The sequence below is a fragment of the Camellia sinensis genome, chromosome 4, assembly GCF_055761805.1.
Source record: "Camellia sinensis isolate YWXY chromosome 4, ASM5576180v1, whole genome shotgun sequence".
NCBI lineage: Eukaryota > Viridiplantae > Streptophyta > Magnoliopsida > Ericales > Theaceae > Camellia > Camellia sinensis.
Genome location: NC_138964.1, coordinates 114,673,645 through 114,689,064, shown reverse-complemented (window position 1 = coordinate 114,689,064; position 15,420 = coordinate 114,673,645). Strand labels below are relative to the sequence as shown.

The following is a 15,420-nucleotide window of genomic DNA, read 5'->3' as shown; positions in this document are numbered from 1 at the left end:
CTGAGCAATGAAAGTTGGTCGGACACTCAATGCTCACTCCGAAGTGGACCAAGCAACAGTGGCTGATTGGACGCCTAACATCCACTCCAAAATGGACTGAGCAAAGGAAACGGGTCAAAACTAGTTAAGCAAAACTAAGTTTCATAGCTCGAGTAAACAACCAAAAGATTGACAACAAACAAAGTTGGAAGTGCAACATTCTACCAAATAAATACACTACAAACAACAAGCAAAGGTTGAAGGAGTGCAGTGCCCGACGAGAGTCAATATTATCGAAGTCGATACCAATACTATAACAACTATGTGCTAGACAATTCTCAAGAAAAGAGGTGCTAAGGTTGACAGTAGCTTGGTGGTAGAGAAACCGAATTAAAAAATGCAAACTCGCAACGCCAAAGCTGCTAGGGTCGACCAAGCAACTCGGTGTTAAAAAACAAAAACTATGCAAACAAGCTGCTACGGCTGACTAACTAAGTGACGGACAATTCTTAAGCTGAAGGTAAAATGACCGACCAATATATGAAGAAACGAGCTGAACAAATAGACGTGCTAATCATGTCCAAACAAGAAAATGGTGCATGATCCGCATGACCGAGCAATGTTAGCTAGCTATGCTTCAAGACGGAACAGAGTGGAGGGGCAGGACTTGGCCGACCAAGCATTGAGACCAACACCAATTTATCTCCTACAAGTAGGACCGAGCAAAAAGATAGCGAATAAGACTTTGAAATTAGAACAAAGCTATGATAAAGCACACTTGGCCTGCTTTGAAGGGTCGCTGTGTTGCTAGGCCCAGTCGACGAACACTGCAAAAATATATATATATATATATACTATTCTGTATATATTTTCTCAAGTCAAGCAACGACGCTCAGCCGACTGAAAGAGCACCAAGCTAGACAATTACGAGGCTAGTGAAGATATACATTTAGTTTGGGGGCATAACCGAGCTACGAAATATTGGGCAGACGCAAACGTTGTGCCAAACAATAATTTTGAATCCAAATCACGAAGCTCAAATTAAGTTGTGATCAACCAAACTTCGAAGTTTGTAACATAATTGGCTTCCGCTTCGCCAAACGTAAGCGCAAGCCAGGGGGCAAATGAAGTGGGTAAAAATTAATCAAGTCTTAGTGCTAGGCCCAATGCGTTGCTCACTTCGAGGTTGAGCTAGGTTGGACCTCGGCCCTATGGCCAACACTTGCTCCGAAGCAAGACAATCATAAGACCTCAGCCCAATGTACGAATGTCACTCCAAAGTGGGTCAAGCAACATGGTGGACCTCCTGGACGGGCAGCCAACCACTCCGAACTAGGTTGAGTAACATGTTGAACCTCCTGGATGGACAGACAACCACTCTGAAGTGGGCTGAGCAACATGTTGGACCTCCTAGTTGGACAACCATTCTAGAGTAGGCCAACTCAAAGAAGGTCAATTCACTGAAGATCTTTCTTGGACGCACAAGAGACAAACAACTATGCTCCTCTCCCTCTGTATGAACAGAACGTGGAGACATGGAGGTGCAGAGGGACAAGGTGCATATATCACAGACCTGCATCTGAATGACAAACGGGGTGGTCGTCCTCCTCCAATGAGAGATGTCTGTTAATGAGACAAACAAAACAAACCTGCACCCTAGTGTCAGGCGGAGTGGTTGTCCTCCTCCAATGGGAGACGACCACGAACAAAACACATTGGACAGATGGTGGAGAGAGAAGGACTTGAACGACAAACAACCTTCTCCTATAAAAGGTGAACACTATTCACTCTCAAGGGATTCGAAAATCCACACACTTAACACATATACACTCTCTGCATTCTCTCTTCTTCATCTCCCTGAGTTGCTGACTTTACCATCGGAGGGGTTTCCGACCAAACCCCAATCGGGCAGCCTCACCGTTTGTTATTCCGTGCAGATCTTCATGCTGTTCATCCACGAAGTTCAACCCTTCTTCATAGTACGGAAATCACCCCGCACAATAATGATAAATATCATAACTCATTTGTTTAAAAATCTTATTAATGTGGCCCTTTTCTTGAGAATATATGTTAAGTAAACTTTAAAAATTTTACATTTTTTTTATTACATTTACTTTTATTTCGATGTAAAATAGTTTTATTTTTCATATTTTTTTATTATTCAATTGAACAAAAATTAGTTCTTAAAATGATTGACTATTAAAAATTTCGTAAATTAATTTTTAAAAAGTTCACTTTCACCTTAGCTCTTTTAGTACATTAATCTTTCCAAATGTGAAAAATACGGCTCTTCATTACCTTTCTATCCAACGAATACAATAAATAAATAAATAATTATTTTAAATATCAACTAAACACTAAAAAATAAAAGTATTTTACATCTAAACAAACAACCATAATAATGTTAAAAACATTTTTGTCATTTCACGAAGTTGTTCCTGTGCAATTATTGGCTCGGGCAGGCCCACCTAAAAACAAAACAAAACAAAACTCACAGCCTATAGCCAGCGCAAGAAAACATTAATCACCGGGAATGGATTTCTCAATACCACCATCTTTTATATGTTATCATATTTTATTTTATAAATTTCATTTCAGTCCATAATAATAAAGAAAATTATTTATTTGATAAAGTTTAATAATAAAAATTAATATAAAATATTAATTTATTAAATATTACTACACATATGAATAACATATATTTTATTTTTAAAATAAATAATAATTATAAATTTAAAATTAAACCACTTTATTTTATAAAATAAAATATAATTTATTTGTCGATGAATATTTTTCATTATACAATTTACAAGATATTATCATTGTGGGTCAAAACCTGAAATGAAATATAGTGGTGTTTTGAAAAATTGATAAAAAATTAATGTTGTGTTTGGTTGTGTTTCCAAACAATGATTCTACACCCATATTTCAATATGATGTTTGGAATGAATTCTCAAATCACATTTCCACAACTCTATAGAAAACTTTGTGTAGGGCGCGTTTTCAATTTATTTTTTTTTTTCAAATTTGGCCTAATCAGTCGTCCCACTGGATGTCCTACTGGACGTCCCATCGATCGTCCGGCCAGTTGACCGAAACAGTGAATTTTTTTTTTTTTTTTTTTTTTGCAATTGACATATGTTTATTTTTATATATTCGAAAAAAATATTTTTCGAATTTTTAAAAAAAAATTATATGCTTTAATAGAATTTTGAGTTGTATGTTTGGTTATGAGTTGTAAGTTCCTGTATCAAATATCATATGTCACATCAAAAATTTCCTATTCAATTCAAAGTTCTTTTCAAAACTCTTTTACCAAACAAATTTTTCACACTCAAATCATAATTTCAAAACTCACAAACTCAAAATACAACTCATATTTTCAAATCATATTTAAAAAGTTTTACCAAACGCAACCTAACTTTTTAAGTTTTTTAGTATATTTTGTCTTTTTTTAAGTAAAATATATGAGCGGTGGTGCTAATTACTGTATCAACACTAGTTATGATATTATTATTGACCCCATTCATTGTACAAATTATAAAAACTTCTTAAATTAAATTATATTATTAATTAATATATTAATTAATACATCAATTAATATGCCTCCGTTTGGGAAGTGGGTTGGCTTTTTGGCTTTTTGGATTTTTTGGCTATTTTAGCCTGGGCTAAAAAGCTTGGTTTGGGAAGGACTTTTTGGCTTGTTTGACTTTTTTTGTGAGAGAAGAATGTAATGATTATAGGTTGGATGTGATGTTTTGTTTGTTATGGCTAAAATAGCCTATTTTATTTTTTGTGACTAGAATAGCCAAAAAAACCTGAAAAAGCCCTTGCCAAACACAGGCTATATATAACATTATTCAAATACGAAAAGTGATATCACTTAAAAATAAATAAAAAACTAAAAGTTGATATTTTTTTTTTCTTTCCCAAAATACCCCATAGAACAGAGGAGGATAGTGTGATATGAAGGGTTGGTTAATCAACCTGGAGGCCTCGCTGGTTTGGTTAATCAACTTGGTCCCCTCACTGATAACACTCTCTCTCTGTCTCTCTCTGTCTCTCTCTCTCTCTCCTCATTTCAGATTGCAAATTGAATCGGAGAGAGGGATGGAGGAGGAAGAGGAGCAACAATCATCGACCCAAACCACCCCTCTCCTCGGCCTTCCACGGTGGCGCCACCGCCTCACTACTCTCCCATGCGCCACCAACCTCCGCCTCAAAACCACGATCTGGTCCGAACTCGGGGGCTCCGTCGGCGACCTCGGCACGTACATCCCCATAGTCCTAGCCCTAACCCTAGTCTCCCACCTCGACCTCTCCACCACTCTCATCTTCACCTCCCTCTACAACATCTCCACCGGCCTCCTCTTCGGCACCCCCATGCCCGTCCAACCCATGAAATCCATCGCCGCCGTCGCCATCTCCGAATCCCCTCACCTCACTATCCCCCAAATCGCCGCCGCCGGAATCTCCACCGCCTCCGTGCTCCTCCTCCTCGGTGCCACCGGCCTCATGTCCTTCTTCTACCGCTTCATCCCCCTCCCCGTCGTCCGCGGTGTCCAGCTCTCCCAAGGCCTCTCCTTCGCTTTCTCCGCCATCAAGTACGTCCGCTTCAACCAAGATTTTGCCTCCGGTAAGTCTGGTTCTCGCCGAGACTTTCTCGGCCTCGATGGCCTTGTTGTTGCACTTTTTTCTCTCTTTTTTCTTGTACTTTGTACTGGGTCAGGCGATTCTGTTGATGATGAACAATCGAACCCTTCCTTGATTCAATCTGAATCTCAATCTCAACGCCGAGTTCGTCGTAGATTAAGGGTTCTGTATGCCATTCCGGGTGCTCTTATTGTGTTTTTGTTTGGGTTGGCCTTGTGTTTTCTTCGAGACCCTTCAATTTTCAAGGACCTTCAATTGGGTCCGTCTAAGATACAATTGGTGAAAATTAGTTGGGAGGATTGGAAGATTGGATTCTTTAGAGCTGCGATTCCGCAGATCCCATTGTCTGTATTGAATTCTGTGATTGCTGTGTGTAAATTGTCTGCTGATTTGTTTCCTGACCGAGAAGTGTCGGCCACGACCGTTTCGGTGAGCGTTGGAGTGATGAATTTAGTTGGGTGTTGGTTCGGGGCAATGCCGGTTTGCCACGGTGCTGGGGGGTTGGCAGGGCAGTACCGGTTCGGTGGACGGAGCGGGGCGTCTGTGGTGTTTTTGGGGGTTGCGAAGCTTGTAATTGGGCTTGTTTTGGGGAACTCGTTTGGGAGAATTTTGGGTCAGTTTCCAATTGGGATTCTTGGGGTGCTTTTGCTTTTTGCTGGGATTGAGTTGGCTATGGCTTCAAGAGATATGAATACAAAGGAAGAGTCTTTTGTGATGTTGGTATGTGCTGCTGTGTCACTCACTGGGTCTAGTGCTGCTTTGGGATTTGGGTGTGGCATTTTGTTGTTTTTGCTTCTGAAGCTGAGGGAAATGGATTGCCAGAGTTTACGGCTTCTCAAATTTAAGTCTGAATCTTCTTCTCATGATGAAGCTGCCCGCTTTCAGCCCTTGGAAGTTTAGGGAGTATAGTTATTGTGATTTGTTTCTCTGTAAAATATTGCATTATTCTCGTTGTATTTGGCATTTATGTCCTGATTTGAACCTTTGTTATCTCATATAATTGCATGTAATGTATCAATATTTGGTTAGTTAAGAATTGAAATTGATACTGTTTAGTGTATATTTGTCATTTATGCCTGATTACAGCCCTCATTCTCTCATAGAATTGCATATATTTGTCATTTGGTTTAGAGTTGAAATGGACACAATTTAGTGTAGGTCGACTTATTATTTTTTTAATTGCTTTGAGTGAAGTGTTATCTTGTCAGTTGTGTGATTCATTCTTACTTCATCGTTGTCGTAAGTGCATGCTTCTTATATTCTATTAAGTATCATCTGTGCATGACATGTAAAACTCTGATAAAACAGGCCAACCAGAATTGGCTTTCTGGGACTAGAAAGACACAAAAACGAAACTATTCTATCAAGCTACATTGTGATTCATCTTTACTATGTAGTGACAGGCTATGTTACAGACACTCTTTAAAATAAATCAAATACTCGTATCGGATACCCGACATTCAGATAAAGGTATGAAATATATATCGGATACTTTTCAACGGATACTTGTTATATAATTGTATATAATACTATTATTATATGTACATATTATTGTAAAACGGCAGTGATTGAGACTCCCACAACCCCCACTGGCTCCCTATTGGTCAGCACTTTTTTTTATTTATAAATATTTTTTTTGACATTGTAAGTTATATATAGTATCATTTTATCTTATATATTTGATTAAAAATATAAAAATATGATATTTATTTAAATTTATGATTTGATTATTTCAACCTCTAGATATATATCGGCACTTAACACTCGTATCTAGGAATGGCAACGAGGCGGGGCGGGACCGGGGATTGCACTCCCCGTCCCCAATCTCCGATGGCAAAAACCCCTCGTCCCCGGCCCCGATCCCTGACGGGGAAGTTATTACCGTCCCCATCCCCGTCCCCTAACGGGGATCGGGTTTCCCCGACCCTGATATTTCCCCGGCCAAAAAAAAAATACAAAAAACAAACAAAAACAAAATCAGCATCAACATCAACATAGATCATCAGCTAACAAAATCATCAACAATTTTTAAAGAGAGCATGAGATTAAACGAAGAAATCATCAACAACATTATCAGATTTATGAGATTATCAAAATCATCAACAACATTGAGATCTCAGTTAACAAAATCTGATACAACAGATCTCAGATCTGTGTCACATAGAGAGAGAGGACGACAGATCTCAGATCTAGTTTGGTGACTGACGAACGAAGAAGGAGATCGGCGGCGATGATGGACGATGGAGGAGGCGGACGTGGGTGGACAGAGGTGGAAGAGAGACGTGAGAGTGAAGCGGCGGTGCGAGCTATACGGCGACTCCGGCGTCTTGGACAGTGGCGTGGTGGCACCGCTAAGAATGAGGAGATGTGCGAGAGTGTGAGAGAGATGAGATTTGAGGGTGAATTGAATAATACTGGAGAGGAGAGGAGACAGATCTATATATTACGGAGAGTCTAATCGAGAGACGAGGGTTTCAAAATAATCTGACTGACAAAGTGAAGGTGAATTGAATAATCTGGGGTGAATTGAAGTGAGTGCTTTATATATATATATTTAGAAAGTGAAGTGAGTGCTTTATATATATATATATATATATATATTTATATATTTAGAAAGTGAAGTCAGTGGCTTATATATATATATATATATAAGGGTAAAATTGTAATTTAACATCGGGATAAACCGGGCCGGGGATCGGGGACGGGCCGGATACGGGGCTGGGACACTGATCCCTGTCCCTGGCTCGAATCTGTTCAGGGATTAATTTTTAAATACCATCCCCATCCCGTCGAGAGTATTTTTCGGAGAAAATCTACTTAATTCGGAGTCGAAAGGTCGGGTCCCATCGGACAAATTTTAAATTGCCATCCCTACTCGTATCCGAGTCCAGCTAACATAGTTGACAGGAATTAGACAGTGGTTAAAAAAATCTACTAAAATAACAACTTTCCAAACACTCACTGTGTTGGAGTAGAAGTAGATCGTGTGAATTGATAAATCACAAATTTAGCCACACCGTCCACAGAAGTTTCCCATATGAAACTTTTTGTCCGGGCTGATTTGAATATAATGGCTCCAACGCGAGGATTCTACCTATCACAGGGCTTACTTCACCAAATCTACTATAGAAAGAAAGGTTTATGTATGTGGGAACTTGATTTGATTTTTTAATCCTTGATTCTGGAACTTGGTTTCCTTTTGCCCTCAATAGTTGAGATGTTCGTTTAACTGGTGGCCTTTCGTGGATCTATATAATAAGAAGGCTATTTTTTGTTTTGGGCACATCAAATCCTTGCAACAATAGGAATTGGAGGCCTTGGTTGAGTTCTTTGATCCCCGTTGAATAGGGAGGAGAGGATACGGTGAGGTGAAGGCTTGGAAATAAGGTTCTCATCGAGATCCTATCCACTATGTTTAGTTTTAATTTTTTTAAAATTAAGGATTTTTTTTTTTAATTTTATTTTTTAGGGAATATTTTTAAATTTTTAAGTAATTTTTTTACTTTTTTATATGTAACTTACGTTGATGTATTTAAAAAGTAAAATATTTGTAAAAAAATATTTTAAAAACTTAATAAATACATAAGAATACAAAAAATATATTAAATTTTTGTATTTTTTTTTGTATTTTTTTTATTTGGTGAATTTTTAAATTTTTTTTTTTACAAATATTATATTTTTTAAGTCTATTTATGTTAGGTGTATTTAAAAATTAAAAAAAGAAATTGTTTAAAACGTTAAAAAAATTCAGTGAAAATAAAAAAATACTAAAAATAAAAAATTTCGATTTAAAAAATTAAAACCAATCAAACTGGTTTTAGGGCTAAAATAGTCACAAAAAACAAAATAGACTATTTTAGCCATAACAAACAAAACATCACATCCAACCCATAATCATTATACTCTTCTCTCACAAAAAAAGTCAAAAAAGTCAAAAAGCCATTCCCAAACCAAGCTTTTTAACCCAGGCTAAAATAGCCAAAAAAGTCAAAAAATTAAAAAGCCAACCCACTTCCCAAACGGAGGCTGATTAGCTTTTGATTATCATTTTTCTTGGTTAGAGTTTTTCAAAAATACTTTTCAGAAAATTGTACTTTCTTATTTTTCATTTTTTTGTTTTTACTAAATTTTTTTAATATTTTAAATAATTTTTTAAAATTTTTAGACATACCTAACATAAATATAGTTAAAAAGTAAAAAAATTTGTGAAAAAAACCTTTTAAAAATTCACTAAATACCAAAAATATATATAAAAAAAATACGAGAATTCAATATATTTTTTATATTTTTATGTATTTATTAATTTTTTAAAATATTTTTTTATAAATTTTTTATTTTTTAGATATATCTAAGTAATATGCATTTAAAAAAGTAAAAAAAAAAATTTAAAAATATTTACTAAAAAAATACAAAAAAATAAAAAATTCAATTTTTAAAAATTTTAATTTAAAAAACTCAAACCAAGTGCATATTTATTTCAGAAATGAGTGAGACCTCTAAAATTAGAACTCTAAAAAGGCATTAATTTGTTTTTTTCCCCCTCCTATTTTGTTTTTTACCTCCCTCTATTTTTTTTTTTTTTTCTAAGGATGAGCTGTTTTTTTTTTCTAAGCGTGACAGCTCATTAGAGCTGCTTTTAAGCAACTCTAATTAGAGCTCTCTAGCATAGCCCTATTTATTTTGTGAAACATCTTTTGCTCTTGTAGATTTTATAGGAGATCTCGATTTTGGTGTTGAACCTTTTTCATCCAGCATAGTTTTTTTGGGGGAAAGGTTGTGCCCCTTTTGGAATCCTTTTAATATAATACTTAGGCCTCGTTTGGGGAGTGGCTATTTTAATCAAAAAGTTAAAAAATTATTAAAAATTATCACATCATTTCTTTATTTTTCTACACATCTTTTCGTAAAAATTCAAAAAATTATTAAAATAGTCTGTTCCCAAGCGAAGCCTTAGGTCTAGTTTAGCAAGTGATTTTTTGAGTTAAAAAGTTAAAAAAATTATTAAAAAAATTAAAAAGTCAATAATTTATATTAAAAAGTCAAAGATTTCCTTTTATCTCTACTTTCTACACATCTTTTCGTAAAAAATTAAAAAGACATCTCAAACATACAATTTTTTTTACATCATATTTTAACTAAAAAGTTAAAAAGTTACTAAAAAAACATTTTCCCAAACGAGGCCTTAACCTATAAATAAAAAAAAAAAAAAAAAAGGGACGAGTATTTGCAAGTATAAATGGATCAGTAGTGTTACATATATCAATTAGTGTATTAACTAGTATACCAACACTAGTTATGATATTATTATTGACTCCACTCATTAATCACATTAAAAATATTAAAAATCTCTTAAATTGTGCCACATCATCAATTAATATACGAATTAGTATATTAATTGGTGCATATAGAATTTAAAATTGCTCAGTTTTTTTTTTTTTTTTTTTTTTTTTTTTAGGAAAATCCTCCCTATTCACCCGCAGGTCCAAGGTAGCGCCCCTTTGTAGAGATCACCAAGGTGTCCTGTTAGCCGTTCCGAGCGAGGAGACTATAACCTAGGAATTTGCCCTGACCTCCCAAGACAAGCTCTGCTTAAATCAAGACTCGCACAACGGGGAAGCATTGAACCCACACCAAGTGCTGGTTAGACAACTTGAGTACCAACCTCCTAACCAATTGTGCTACGCCTAAAAGATTGGCCCAAGAGGAATTTGAACTCATGACCTAGAGACTTAATTCCCATATTCTTACCACAAGGCCACCCACCCATGCGTTTATAGGAAATTGCTCAGGTTTATAGCGAATGCAACCTTGTTTTTTTTGTCTTTAGCCTCAAAGGTGAAATTCAACAAGAATAGGTATGGTATAGCAAGTAATCTCTCTCTCTCTCTCTTAAATTTGGTTTCCTTTGGGTGATGGGCATTGGTTTTGCAGATCATACAGAAAAATGCTGTTGGTGTCTGTGCTTTCATTATTTCTCAAACTCTAAAAACATCAAGCTGGATTGGGTGGACTAGACCCTAAATGAAGATATGGAGTTGTAGAAGATGATATCTTATAAAAAAATATTCTTAATCCATCAAGTCCTTGCGTTTAAAAAAACAAAAAATGGATTCATATATTTTATATTTAAAAACATTTGAAATATTATTTCAATTTTCTATAAAATTTGAAATCTAATAGGGAAAATAATCAATTAATACTATTTTTCTTTAAAGAAAAAACAGCAAGTCCTATCAATTTTTTATTAGAACAATTCAATCTTATTTTTAATAAAACACCGCAAAGAATTATTTTTCCTACATTTTCGTAACATTTAAGAGAATGAACATTTAGGGGAAAAAAATTTCTTGTTGGTTATATGTTATTTTTATTTATTTTTTTTTTTTTTCAATTTTTCTTTAGTGAGATGTGATTGCTAAAGTCAAATATTATTATCGTTTGTAAGAACATTGCAGACTACATATAGCTGGATTCTAATTTTTAAGTCACTATTAATTTTTTGATGTATTACGTGTAGATTTAGAAGTCCAAATAGTAATCATTTTGGTTTTGAATATAATGTCATAGGTACACAACCTGATTTCCTTGTTTAATTTGTACATCTATTCGAGGCCTTGAAGACCGTGAGAGTGCACCACTTTTCAAAAATCTTCTTGTGTGTTCACCCTAACTTACTCCGAGTTCAAGAATTTCTTGTTTAGGGTGCGGAGGTAAAATCGGGGTGGAGGAATATTTAGTTGAGTTTAGTAAACTGATCTGATAAACAAAACTGCACGTGCGGGGAAGGCTTGGTTTCCTGGGTTGCATTCTGGAATAAAAGCACATACAGAGGGCACATGCGGGGAGAGCGTCGCACGTTCAGCCAAGGGCCGGCATGTGCAGAAATGCCTTATTCAACTTTGAATTTCAGACCACCTTTTATAAAATCTGATTTCATCTCCCTCTCTCATCACTTTTCTCATTCATCTCCCTCTCTATACTCATCCTTTCTCTCATCCCTCTTTACAAACACAACCACTTTCAACTTCTCTCTTAGATTTCTTAAAAACTATGAAGATTTAGATAGGTGTCCTTGAGGCATTTTTGGAGAGCTCATCAATAGATTCATTTTGTGCAGTGGAGATCGTATTCCGATGAAGTCAATTTTTAGGGCTTTTCATTCGTCTCTTTTCTTGGGTTTGAGGTAAAGATTTTCTTTAGTTATATATACATTTTTGCAAGTCTATGGTTATTTTGATGTTATTTGGAGTGTATTGAGTTGGGGTTTGATTTTTATAAAATTGTGTTTTGTTCAAAGATAGTTTTTCTAAAATCTTTTACAAAATCTTTTAATTTATGAACTATATGAATGTTTTGGGAGTTTCATGAGCAAAAATCTTTTCAAACAAAAGGAAACCCTAATTTTGTGAAAATCCTAAGCTTGAGGAAGTTGAGAAAAATGTTGTATTGATGAAAAATATGAGTTGGTTGGGGTTTCTAATTGCGTAAAATCTTTCAAAATGAGAAACACTATTTATTTTTTATTTATTTTTTGTTTTTTTTTTTTTTGTTTTTTGTGAAAATCCTAGATTTTGAAAATTTGGAGAAAAGTTGGGATTTTGTGACATCATGAATTGTTGATATTCATTTTTGAGAAATGATGGGGAGATTGATATATTCATCCGTATTGTTGAAATTCCATGTAAAAGAGAAATTGATATTGAGAAAATAGTGAATAGTATATTGTTAAATTTATCTTGAAAAGATTAAAATTGGTAATGATGATTACCATGTTGAGATTTCTTTGATTCAAAGAGAAAAGAAATGCATTTGATGATGTGTTTTTATCTCCCTCTTGGAATATATATTGAGTAGAGATATAGAATTTGATTACAATAGAAGATTGTGTGAATGAAATGAGATATTTAAGAAAGTCCAAGGCATTAACATAGATATATATTGCATTGGCATTCCATTTCATTATAATTTTTTTTTTCTTCTTTTGAGCTGGTATTGTTAAGATCACTTTTGAAACAAAAATGGTTTTGTGGAACAAATGTTGTTATTGAATAGTTTTGGAGTAAATACAGTGGGAAATCTAGTTAGGGGGTGTAGATTGAGAATTAAGTTGGCTTGAGATCCCTGGTGAAAGACTAGAAACTCCCACGTGTTGGTGCTTAGGGCTTCGCCGGTAATGTAAGATTTGGTAGTGCTTGATATGCCTATTTGCAAACTTACCTGAGTCATATTTACTATCCCATGATTATTTTGAGCTCATTAGATTGATTATGTTTTCGAACGACCATTGTGCATGAGGATATTTTTTTTTAGAAGAGAAAAATTGTTTTGAACATGGCCTGGCATGTACATCCATCTTATAAGATTGTATAAAATGTATATACTTTGTTAAGAATTTTTTACTGGGTTTTGTGCTCACCAATAGTGAAATTATTGCAGGAAAAAATGTTGTGAACTTGCCGAGGTAGAGGTGTATAGAATTGTTTTGGGAGCACGAGGCTTTTATCTTTTGTTGTTCTATTTTGATAAGCCAAGGGCTATATTTGTATAGGTTAGAAAACTATTGATCTGTAACCGGGCTTAAGCCTCGGGAACATGTGGCCCGTTAGGGCATTATTTTGTATTTTAATTTCTGTTGAATCCTCATTATATGCTGTAAATTATTGTCTTAGAAGTTATGAATGTTTAAAGGCGTGCGAAACCTTTATATTTCTAGAATAAATGTCTTCAATATACATATATGATTTTTGAATTATAAATGATTCATAATTAATAGGGATTGAGGATTATTGATGAGTTAATTAGAGTTATCAGATGTTTATAACTTAGGGCTCACTAGAAGTGGTTATTACCACAATGTGTTCATTTAGCTGATTAGGGAATGTTTCATATTCTATGTTATGTGATAACATCCTTATGTGACTAAGTATGTATGGGATCAAACTTTTAGGATGTTATTGGTGTCTATTAAATCCCTTGAAATGTTATTAGAAAGGCACCTGACCAATACTCATTATAATAGGAATTATTGGAGGTTCGTGGAACCAATTCTATCTTGAGAGACTAATTGCTTGTGTGGAATGCAATTTCGTGCTATTTGCCTTATTGATTTGTGGGACTCAATTATGAACAAGTTTACTTTGTATTAATTGGTTGCGCTTTTTATTGGTTAGGATGTCTAGATGAGAGGATGGATATTCTCTTCCTTCCGCATGGGAACGATTAGAGGAAACAATTTGTTAAGTTGCGCCAAGGTACCACACCTTTAGTATAGTTTGAGACAAAGTTATTGATCTGTCGCGTTTTGCTTCGGAGTTGATAGCAACATAGGAACTTCGTTGTCATGAGTTTGAGAGGAGGTTATGTGATGATAGATGCGGAAAGGTTGTCGGATCCTTGCATAGGAGTTATCGCACGCTTGTAGAGGCGGTAACCCACGTAAAGGCTATGGTTGTGGACATAGATTGGAATAAAAAGAATGCCACAGTTCAAAAGTACTATAGACCTAGTGAGCGGCAGAGGAGAAAGGCAAGATTGTAGACCCAACCAACATTTGTGCCACTAGAACCATCTAGTCTATTAAGGCTCAAGGCGGTCGGGTGTTCACAGGGGGAGTAGCTGCTAGAACTATTACTTAATCAGATTTCAAACCAACCACTTAATAGGGGACCACCTATTTGCTCTAAGTGTAGCTAGTCAGACCAAATTAGGCATTTTTGACCTCGTCATGTAATGTTTTGGAGTGTTTCAGAACCCAGTTAGACTCAAACCTATCCATCCAATCAGGGATAGTGCCAGTATCAAAATCAAGTATGCCAGGCTTCGAGACCTTTACAAGGGTTGATTTCTCAGTCACGGGGTAGAGAGTCATGTGTTTGCTTCAAGTATGGCCCATTAGGGTACATCAGTCGTCTTTGTCCTCGACGTAAAAGTCTTGAAGGTGTCTTAGGGTTCAAGAAAACCCAGTCTCAGTAGTCCAAATAGGGATAGAGATGGTGGTAGAGATCGACGGAGTGGTTTTGTTTTGTTATCCTATTTCTGTAACTGATATGTTATGGAATGTTAAAGATCCTGACTAGCTGATCATATGTATATGTTTATTTCCATGATATGGACATATAATGTATTATGAACTTTCGTGATTTGAGAAATCGTTGTCGAGGTTGGAAATTTCAGTTTTATATTGTTTATCAGTTTATTGTTTACCTATTGGAGTCCTACTGTAGTAGTGAGAGTTCTTGGTACATCATTGAGAATGTCCCTAGAGAGAGTGTGAGATTTGTATCATGTGGTGATTGGAGTGGTGTTTATGCTTATTGCCATAAATGTTGGGATTGAGGTGAGTGGTGAGTTTATCTTTGATCTTATCGGTCTTCTTATGAAATGTGTGATTTCCAATTAGGCATGAATGTCATAATGTTTTGACTTAGGAATGAGAGTTGTAGAGTTCGGTCTCGAAAAGTCCAACTGGGACTCAAGGGATATGTGAAAGGGTATGAAAACCCCATGTAGGGGTGAATAGTGTTAGGGTGTTGTCAGTGCTTGGTGCTGAGTATGGAAGGTTAGCGAATGGTTACCGTACTTGGGTATTTTCATAGAAATTATCTTGACCTAGTAAGAATGATTGGTGTTAACTTCGATAATTACGTTATAAGTTAAGATCCTTTTAGACTCGGAGGTATTCGTGAGTATGTCGAAGTAAGTTTGATGTGTGGTGTCAATGTGTTCATACAATTGAAATGAAGATTGTTTTGTGTTATCTGCCTTTTAATTTTTAGAATTGCCTTGCGT

The 15,420-nt window shown here is 35.4% G+C and overlaps 1 protein-coding gene and 1 long non-coding RNA gene across 2 annotated transcripts; both read left to right on the top strand.

Annotated features, from left to right (window-relative positions):
* Positions 1-3,920: 3,920 nt before the first annotated feature.
* On the top strand, positions 3,921-5,692 carry MOT2 (sulfate transmembrane transporter). Its single transcript, XM_028268487.2, has one exon. It carries the CDS (start codon positions 3,946-3,948, stop codon positions 5,530-5,532), a length of 1,587 nt encoding a protein of 528 aa, XP_028124288.2. The 5' UTR covers positions 3,921-3,945; the 3' UTR covers positions 5,533-5,692.
* A 5,548-nt stretch (positions 5,693-11,240) lies between these two features.
* Positions 11,241-13,364, top strand: LOC114321303 (uncharacterized). The gene is made up of 2 exons (XR_003650233.2): positions 11,241-11,815; positions 13,069-13,364. It is a non-coding gene; the product is annotated as an uncharacterized LOC114321303 (long non-coding RNA).
* The last annotated feature ends 2,056 nt before the right edge of the window (positions 13,365-15,420 follow it).